Source organism: Zingiber officinale, chromosome 2B, assembly GCF_018446385.1.
Source record: "Zingiber officinale cultivar Zhangliang chromosome 2B, Zo_v1.1, whole genome shotgun sequence".
Taxonomy (NCBI): domain Eukaryota; kingdom Viridiplantae; phylum Streptophyta; class Magnoliopsida; order Zingiberales; family Zingiberaceae; genus Zingiber; species Zingiber officinale.
Window position 1 is genome coordinate 135,420,830 of NC_055989.1, and position 9,572 is coordinate 135,430,401.

The window sequence follows — 9,572 nt, forward strand, 5'->3', positions numbered from 1 at the left end:
TGGAAAAATCCTAATAGAAAAAAATCTTAACAAAAAGGAAAAAAAAAAATTTGGAGCCTCCGAAATAACTTTAAAATGCATTTTTGGATCCAAGACTGGATCATTACAGGTTCAATCTAAATTAAAAGTTAGGGCTTCTGAAAGCTCGGGTCCTCTTACATTAAAAATACTTGTAATCAAGTGATGTTATCAAGTTGCATCATGCTACGTAGTCATGTACTAATAATGCTAGAGAGATATGTTTGCATATTATGTCTATTGTTTTGTCCATCACCTTCAATTAGCTTTGAAATTAATTATACCTCCCCTTTCATAAAAAAGAAAAACTTATTTATATTGACCTTTCTTTTTAACACTTATCATGAATTGGTAATTGATTGTTTCTTTCTTTAAGCATCATGAACGTTTGCTCAAGCAACCAATATTAAAGAAATGCTTATAATTGATGAGTTTGAAATTGTATAGGTAAATAAAACAAATAACATTTTATAGTGAGTCAAAGATGCTTAGTGGGGGTGCATAGACATTGGTGGAGGAGGCGATGGGGAGGTCAGGAGCATGGATAGATCGATGGATGATAGATGGTTACATGCTGATAGTTTGATAGATCAGCTAAGGGTGATAAACGGTATGATGCATTAGACTGCCTCCTACACATGGTGGACTCGATTAATTGGTTGTTTGTTTGGGGTTGTACGTTTGACAGTGATCATTTTGTTGTGAGGTTAATTGGAATTCATGAGAGTACACATACATGTATATGAGTTGTTAGATAGCTACATACTTCATCATAAATGAATTAATGGTTATCTTTGGACACATTTTTGGTTGTCATTTGGTGATTTATATAGTTTACCTTCATAAAAAAAAATACTCGATGGGGTTCTCACTTGGGTTTTATGCATTCTCTTGTATTGATTCAAGTAGTAGCCATTTGAAAAATATAATTAGATATGATTCTTAGCAAAGAAGCTATAAAGATGATAGGGGCATCTTATAAAATGATATCCTTCACATTCTTATGAAGGATAAATTGAGTATAATTATCTATTTTTTAACTTTTGCAATGAATTTCATGACAAGAATAGAAGCGTTATTTTAGATGTTTAGAAAGTGAAAGGAACGGTATATATAAGAATTAGTATATATCAACAATATTATAATTATTTTTAGTTTTGATCACAATTGATAAATATATAAGATATTCTCAAATTGATAGACTTATTCATCTCATTTTGACACTTTCATTCTAAACAACAAGAAGCATTTTTCCGTTCTAACCTAAGAATATCATAAAGTAAAAAATGTGTAATGAGATAGAGAATAATTTTCTAAGGAAATTTAAGATGCTTGTGTTTTGTTAAATTGATGAAATAATAGGATAAAGTTAGCATTTGGTTAATATATAGAGTAAAAAAACAACTTAATTGCAGATTGATGTAATTTATGCTACTAATGAATTCTAAACTACAAAATAATTCTCTAACGAAAAAAATTACAAAAAACATAAATATATATTTCAATGATATTTCACAAATGATGATACTTTTTTATTGTTGTTGTTACTCTAGGTAACTAACTAATCCTAGAAGTGACCGGCTCAGCCCCACAAATGGTGATATACTTGCAAATGTAATTCTAAAGTAACGCCAGATATCCGATTTATACCAACTAATCTAAAGTATAGGCACTCATAAAGTCTCTATCTTAGTGTCATAATTTTGAGTGATTGCAGATTAAACTAATCAAAAATTATGTTTTTGATTCTAGAAAAAGTTGCTAAAAGTATGACTTAAACTTTGTCAAGATTAGTATTAGAATGTAGACATTTTTAAAACTTTAACTAATCATTTTTTTTCAGTTAAGTACTAGGGGCAATGCAAAATCAATGACAGTCAAATACATGGTGAATTGAATTTATTAAATTAATTAATTAATCAATGGATCTCTAGCTTTAGAGTTTGTTGATATAATTCTCAAGTATGAATACAAGACCAATAATATATATGGTCCCTTTCACCTTATACCCATCCTGTGGAAAAATTTAAAGCCAACACAGAGACTCCTCTTTCTCTCTCCTCTCTCCATCACACACTCTCTCTCAACCCTAATTACACCACCCTCTCAATAAATGCAATTGCACCCTCTCTATACGCTGTGCAATAACTCCCCACCTCTTCCTTTGCCTTCCCACCTGCTCTTTCTCTCTTCTCCTCTTTCCCTTTCTCCCCCCTTCTACTCCTCAGATCCCCCTTAGCTTCTCATGGCATATCTTCCCTTTCCTCTCTCCCTTTCTCTCCAACGCAAGAGAAAAAGTTAGAGATCAGGAAGAAAGCCGCATGCACTAGTTAGAGCGTACTATTACTAACATATACACCTTCTTGTACTTTCTATTCTTCTTCTTCACCATCATCATCTTCGTCGTCGTCGTCATGGGAAGAAGTAATTCCTTGAAGTTGACTACTGCTCGTGCATCTCTCTCCTTTTTGAGGTTTCTTGTTTGAAAGAGAAGGAGAGAGAGGGAGGGGGGATGAATTAGGGTTTGGTCGAGAGAAATATGCCTGTGGGAATCATGATACCAGCGAGACAAGCAGCAGCTTCCATGATGGGGAGGAACGCAGGCACTAGCTTTGGCTCCTCCTCAGTCTTGTCCCTCAGCCAGGTACCAACTAATCGATTATTTAATTAGCAGTAACTCAACTATTTAATTTTCTGAGTTTGGTTTCTTTTTTGTTGTTGCTGTTGCTGCTCCTGCTATATATCCTAATTAATCTGTTCTTCTGTCAATTCCTTAAATTAAATTGGAGGCAAGGCATTGTTGTCCATGTGTTCAGGGTTTTTGTTACTTTGCACTTGAATATTTGAGGAGAGAGAGAGAAAGCTCTCTCTCCTCCTTTGAAATTGGCAAATTTTGGAACTTTGATCTGTACATGATCCAAGTGTTTTTATTTTGTAGCCGAATTTGTTAGAAGGGGAACTGCAGATCCCGCCGCTGCAGTACCAGCACGGGAACCAGTTCGTGGATATGGCGCCAACGACGATGACGGGGGAGAGCGAGATGGCGCGGGCGGAGGCCGACTTCGAGAGCAAATCCGGCGGCAGCGAGAACATAGAGGGCGCCTCCGGCGACGACCAGGATCAGAACACGCGGCCCCGCAAGAAACGCTACCACCGACACACTCAGCATCAGATCCAAGAGATGGAAGCGTAATAATTCGTACACATGCCAAATGTTTTGTTTCCTTCTCTGTGATCGATCGATTATCAAATCAGATCTTCGCCCTCATTTGGTTAATGAAATTCTGTAACTCTGTTTCAGATTCTTCAAGGAATGCCCTCACCCAGATGACAAGCAGAGAAAGGAGCTGAGTAGAGAGCTTGGGCTCGAGCCTCTCCAAGTCAAGTTCTGGTTCCAGAACAAGCGCACTCAAATGAAGGCATATATATATATATTTATTTATTTATTTATTTATAGTCTCCTCTTTCTTCTGTGATTTAAATTTCCTGTTTGTGATTCAATTTTTTCCTCCTTTTTTTCCTTTTTGTGTGTGTTCGTGTGAATATCAGAATCAACATGAGCGGCATGAGAACAGCGGGCTGCGTGCGGAGAATGAAAAGCTGCGCGCCGAGAACATGAGGTACAAGGAGGCCCTCAGCAACGCCTCCTGCCCTAACTGCGGTGGCCCAGCCGCCCTCGGCGAGATGTCCTTCGACGAACACCACCTCCGCATCGAAAACGCTCGTCTTCATGAAGAAGTAGTATACGATTCATGCATGTGTTGAATAATTAAAATTGTATACGTTTACATGAGCTTAACGCGCGTTTGCTATTGATCATGTGCAGATTGATAGGATATCGGGGATCGCCGCCAAGTACGTCGGGAAACCGATGTCAATAGGCGCAGCGGCGTCGTATCCTCTGCTTTCTCCGACGTCGTCACGGTCGCCTTTGGATCTAGGGTATGGAGTCGGAGAAGTTTTCGGGGCTGCAGGGGCAGTCGGGGAGCTGCTTCGTAGCGTGCCGGCAGGAGGACAGAGTGAGATAATGGATAAGCCGGTGGTGGTGGAGCTGGCGGTGGCGGCGATGGAGGAGCTCATCCGGATGGCTCAGCTCAACGAGCCGCTGTGGTTGTTTCCGGACGGCATGAATTCTTGCGGGGAGGCGCTGAACGAGGAGGAGTATGCTCAGGTGTTCCCGAGAGGAATCGGGCCGAAGCCGTTCGGGCTCAAGTCGGAGGCGTCGCGGGAGACGGCTGTGGTGATCATGAACCAGATGAACGTGGTAGAGATGTTCATGGATGTGGTAATATTCTTTAATTCATTCATTCCTTCATTCATTCATTAACCAGATTTTGCAGTTAATTAAATTAAGAATTTAATTATGGATTAATGTGTTTGATTAGAACCAATGGTCAAATGTGTTTGCGGGGATTGTGTCGAAGGCTATGACAATCGAAGTGCTATCAACTGGAGTGGCAGGCAATTACAATGGAGCTTTGCAAGTGGTATATATATATATTAATGTTCAGAAGCTATTTTGGTTAATTGTTTTTCAAATCAACTATTTCTATATATTGCGATAATGTTTAAGTTTTTGCCACATGATCAAATCAAACTCTTGTTTGCTTAATTGTCCTACTTTGTGATGACTTCAGATGTCAGCCGAGTTCCAAGTCCCTTCTCCACTTGTGCCCACAAGGGAGAGCCTCTTCGTGAGATACTGCAAGCAGCATCCTGACGGGACTTGGGCCGTCGTCGACGTTTCCCTGGACAGCCTACGGCCCAGCCCGGTTTCCAGGTGCCGGAGAAGGCCCTCCGGCTGCTTGATCCAAGAAATGCCCAACGGCTACTCTAAGGTCAAATTAATTATAAATACAGTTTTTAAAAATAAAAAAATGCAAATAATTTACCAAATATTATTTTATTATTCATTGACGCGCAGGTGACTTGGGTGGAGCACGTGGAGGTGGACGACCGGTCGGTCCATAACATTTACAAGCCTCTGGTTAACTCGGGTTTGGCGTTCGGCGCAAAGAGATGGGTCAGCACTTTGGACCGCCAATGCGAGCGGCTTGCCAGCGTCATGGCTAGCAACATCCCCACTACTGAGATCGGTGGTAATTGTTTTGATTAAATCGGAATTTTTTAGTGTGGATAATTATTATCGAGATGCAGTATCATGTAGTGCCAATATTGTAGTGATAACGAGCGCCGGAGGACGGAAGAGCATGTTGAAGCTGGCGGAGCGGATGGTGATGAGCTTCTGCGGCGGCGTGAGCGCGTCGACGACGCACCAGTGGACGACACTGTCGGGGAGCGGGGCGGAGGACGTGCGCGTAATGACGAGGAAAAGCGTGGACGACCCCGGCAGGCCGCCGGGCATCGTCCTCAACGCCGCCACCTCCTTCTGGCTCCCCGTCCCTCCCAAACGCGTCTTCGACTTCCTCCGCGACGAAACCACCCGCAGCGAGGTACGCAATTTAAGTTTACGACGAATATAATCGTGGAATTTAAGTTTTGTGACTGCTAGGACTGATTAAATTTCTTGCAGTGGGATATACTCTCCAATGGCGGAGTTGTTCAGGAAATGGCTCACATCGCCAATGGCCAGGATCAAGGCAACTGCGTCTCTCTTCTCCGGGTCAATGTAATTCATTCATTAGCTGAACACGATTATTTGTTTTGTATTAGATTTTGTGATTGATAGTTGATGTGGTTGAGGCTTGTTATGCTTTTTGTATGGAAGCAGAGCTCGAACTCGAACCAGAGCAACATGCTGATACTGCAGGAAAGCTGCACCGATGTGACAGGATCCTACGTCATTTACGCCCCTGTCGACGTCATGGCCATGAACGTCGTCCTCAACGGCGGCGACCCCGATTACGTGGCCCTCCTCCCCTCTGGCTTCGCCATCCTGCCCGACGGCCCAGCCTCCGCCGGAGCAGCTGGCGCCGTGGTCGAGGAGGTAGGCTCCGGCGGCTCCCTACTCACCGTCGCCTTCCAGATCCTCGTCGACTCCACCCCCACCGCCAAGCTCTCCCTCGGCTCCGTCGCCACCGTCAACAGTCTCATCGCCTGCACCGTCGAACGCATCAAGGCGTCCGTCGCCGGCGAGATCATCCCCCACTAAGACCGTATTATGTAAGATCCAAGTGCTTGCCTTAATAATCCAACGCTATTCGCCAGCTGCAGGATGCATGTCCATGAACACCGAGTGTTTGATGAAATGTGCAGGAGAAGGGGTGGTAGCTGGAACGGTGATTATAGTGCTTCACCTTTGGGAGTCAAGAACGCACCTCGTGCTTGCCTTGCCGTGTGGTGTCGGAATTAAGCAACAAAGACGTCGTCCTCGCACCACTATGCAAGGAGGGTTGGTTCGGGTATTGACTTTACATGTCTCAGTTAATTACTACATGCGCATGTGTTTCTATACCACCTCTGGGTTTTGAAGGAGTTCTACTGCTAGTAGTTATAATTAATATCTATCACCAATTAATGTTCCTTGTAATGTTTGCTGTGTCCTTTGCCACCGTGCAACAGACGTCTATTTAATTTCCTCGTTGTCTTGGTCATCACCTTTTGTTGTTAATTTGGTCGTGTTGGTGAAATAGCTTGTCTGAGTGATCACTCCTCTTTGCATTTCTTTCAATGAGAAGAGCCTATTTTACCTTCTCTTTAATTTAGATTGAGGCTATACTTATCGGAACAAAATTTAAGTTTTGGTTGTTTAATTTCACAATTTTTCCTGCAAACATCATGTTTACTACCAGCTAGCTAGCTTTCTAATAATATGAAGGCTAAAAAAAGAGATACAAGAGTTAAAACAATCAATGTAATTATCTGAAACATGGATTACTGTTTTCCATTGTTTTATCTCTTGCAATTGTTTCTTTTTTATTATTCTAAGAGAATTCCAATTGTTTCTCAAACTGTTAAACTCTAAGCAAAATGCATAGTGCTTCCTTTCAACACATCTATCGATATTCTTAGAGAAATTAAGCTCGTATCTTAAAATCATGAATACTGACAGAAAGAAAATTAAACTTAAACTCAAGTAAAAACTATTATCATAGGATTTCTTTTGTTTTTTTCATTCCCTAAATCTTTTACCATTTCTGGATGCAGCATTAGCTTTTAGCAAGTGGTACAGGAGCAAATGTCTAGCATAAGAACTTCAAAGAATAAATAAAATCCTATATTTCCATAGAAATCAGCAAAAACAGCATAGAGAAACTACCTTAATGTTTGGATATGGAACCCTACTATATGAGTGTTATCATGAATAAGTGTTACATTACGTCTTTCTTCCTTGTCTCCCTGGGAATGAAAAGTGTCTTCCTTGCTATACATTTGTGATTCCACTGCCTTGTTCGCTTACAGCCATAATGATATCACATTTCTGCAACGTTGGATGTTTCACCAGAATCATTTGGTGAAGTAGCTACGTACCGGAGGGCAGTTACGACATCGCTAATCAGTGGGCGGTTGTTTGCTTCTTCTTGTAGACACAATGCTGCAATTGCAAGAGCTTGGTAAAAGCCTTTCAGTGGGAACTTCCCTTCTAGTAATGGATCCGCCATTTCTATAAACCTCTTCTTGTTTTTAAAAAGCGGTTCTGCCTGCACAAACAACATCACAGATTATTTTACCTGATTAATTGAGTTCAAAGCTGATACTCAAAAACAGGTGAAAGTATACTATTAACTTACCCATTGAATAAGATGTTGCTCACTTGATGGTTTTGATGTATCAATAGCTCTCCTTCCCGTTATTATCTCGAGAAACACAACACCAAAACTATATACATCAGACATCTTTGTTAATTGTCCTGTCAGCACATATTCTGGAGCACAATAGCCATAAGTCCCCATCACCCTTGTCGATACATGAGTCTTATCTCCAATTGGACCGACTTTAGCTAGCCCAAAGTCAGATAATTTCACATTGTAATTTTGGTGAAGAAGAATGTTAGATGCTTTGAGATCTCGAAAGATTACTGGAGGATTTGCAATATCATGCAAGTACTCTAGGCCTTTAGCAGCACCTTCAGCTATTTTCATTCTTGTAACCCAGTCCAATGGCTTCTCGTTTGGGGAAAGATCTGTAAATGTTCATTGTTAATCTTGTCTTTTCTAGCAAGTTAAATACATCATGAGAGAGTCTTAATAACTACTTACTTAAAAGATGATCCTCCAGTGAACCCTGTGGCATGTACTCATAAACCAGAATTCTTTGATCTCCATCAGCACAGTAGCCAATCAAATTGACAAGGTTTGGGTGATGGAGCAGACTGAGCATCAGTACTTCCACATGGAACTCTCTATTTCCCTGTAGACCATTCTTTTCCAGTTGTTTGACAGCAATATCCTGTAGAAGTTGAATAAGAGCCATAATTACAAATCCACTCTGTTGAAGAAAAAAACAATGAAGTTTTTTTTGTCATACTCGACCCTCGTGGCGCCCTTTGTAAACTCTACCAAATCCACCTTCACCTAAAAGACATTCTTCTTTGAATTCACCAGTCGCTGCTGAAAGTTCAGGGAACGTGAAAGCACGAGCAGGATTGCGGCCCTTGCTTATCTGTAAGATCTTGTCAGCTACAAATTTATGTTTGTCTGTATCTGCACAGTTCGATTCCGTCAAATTAAAGAACTGCACAAGCTTATGATGTTTTGTCCTTTTAGAGCACAGGACAAGATTTTATCAAAGCCATCAATAATGAAAAGGCAACGACAACTGATATGTAATGATGCATCGAGAAATACCTGATTCAATTATAAGATCATTGACAAGGGAAGCAAGAGCGTTCCCTTCTGCTGTTTCCGCTTTTGAAGGTAACCTTTCCTGGGCGGGTGGTTTGAAACAGAAGCAGCCCATCATGCCGGCCTGTGAATCTACTCAATACTCCATGTAGAGAAAAAGAGAAAGAAAAGAAAACCTCTGAGAAGAACGATCAAATTCTGAAGCTAAGCAAGAATCAGATGCTTAATTTGACCCTGTGGATCGATCAGAAATACGGTCCACTGGGTCAAACAACAACAAACTTGATCCTAACTAAAATGGAAGAATTTTCAAGGAAGGTAAGGAGTACTTGAGATTGCATTTTTTGCTAAGTTTAGAGTTTCCTCTTAGAATGCATCAATGGATGCTACTCGTTCAATTTGCGTTGAATTTAGAATCTCTGTTCTTGGAGAATATATCTATATTTAGAAAGGCCAACTTCAAGGCATGCAAAAGCAAGGGCTATATTTGATACATAAAAGTTTTTTTCAGAAAAAAAATGATAGTGAAAAAAAAGGGCTGAGAGGGCACACCTATATTTGGGTTAATAATAATAATAATAATAATAATCATCGTGTATTACTTAACTCTAAGAAACAAAAAAAAAATCCTTACTAGGGATTCTAGGCTTATGTGACTATCAAAACAGTTATAAAAGTGTTATTTATCGTCCAATAAATTTATTGTGTCATTCAAAAATTATCAAAGAATACTTTGTTTTCATAAATATGTTGTAGATTGTATACATGTGTGATGCTATCCGCGACTAGAAAATGTTTATACTTAAATGG

The 9,572-nt window shown here is 40.5% G+C and overlaps 2 protein-coding genes across 2 annotated transcripts; one reads left to right on the plus strand and one right to left on the minus strand.

Moving 5' to 3' along the window:
- Positions 1–2,166: 2,166 nt before the first annotated feature.
- LOC122047385 (homeobox-leucine zipper protein ROC2-like) lies at positions 2,167–6,627 on the plus strand. Its single transcript, XM_042608635.1, has 12 exons — positions 2,167–2,662; positions 2,957–3,207; positions 3,320–3,437; positions 3,568–3,756; positions 3,845–4,303; positions 4,404–4,505; positions 4,656–4,856; positions 4,943–5,117; positions 5,200–5,471; positions 5,552–5,647; positions 5,750–6,141; positions 6,235–6,627. The coding sequence occupies exons 1-11, from the start codon at positions 2,558–2,560 to the stop codon at positions 6,128–6,130; spliced, it is 2,349 nt and encodes a 782-aa protein (XP_042464569.1). The 5' UTR covers positions 2,167–2,557; the 3' UTR covers positions 6,131–6,141; positions 6,235–6,627.
- A 107-nt stretch (positions 6,628–6,734) lies between these two features.
- LOC122047386 (probable serine/threonine-protein kinase PBL23) lies at positions 6,735–9,090 on the minus strand. The gene is made up of 5 exons (XM_042608636.1): positions 8,766–9,090; positions 8,446–8,621; positions 8,178–8,367; positions 7,710–8,101; positions 6,735–7,619 (listed from the first exon to the last, which is right to left on the minus strand). The coding sequence occupies exons 1-5, from the start codon at positions 8,878–8,880 to the stop codon at positions 7,392–7,394; spliced, it is 1,101 nt and encodes a 366-aa protein (XP_042464570.1). The 5' UTR covers positions 8,881–9,090; the 3' UTR covers positions 6,735–7,391.
- Between the last annotated feature and the right edge of the window lie 482 nt (positions 9,091–9,572).

Coding starts and splice junctions, on each gene's coding strand:
- LOC122047385 (XM_042608635.1), top strand. CDS start 2,558: ATGCCTGTGGGAATCATGATACCAGCGAGACAAGCAGCAGCTTCCATG. Junction 3,757..3,844: donor ACGCTCGTCTTCATGAAGAA/GTAGTATACGAT, acceptor GATCATGTGCAG/ATTGATAGGATATCGGGGAT. Junction 5,118..5,199: donor CCCCACTACTGAGATCGGTG/GTAATTGTTTTG, acceptor CCAATATTGTAG/TGATAACGAGCGCCGGAGGA.
- LOC122047386 (XM_042608636.1), bottom strand. CDS start 8,880: ATGATGGGCTGCTTCTGTTTCAAACCACCCGCCCAGGAAAGGTTACCT. Junction 8,622..8,765: donor TGATCTTATAATTGAATCAG/GTATTTCTCGAT, acceptor CGAACTGTGCAG/ATACAGACAAACATAAATTT. Junction 8,102..8,177: donor ACTGGAGGATCATCTTTTAA/GTAAGTAGTTAT, acceptor GAACATTTACAG/ATCTTTCCCCAAACGAGAAG.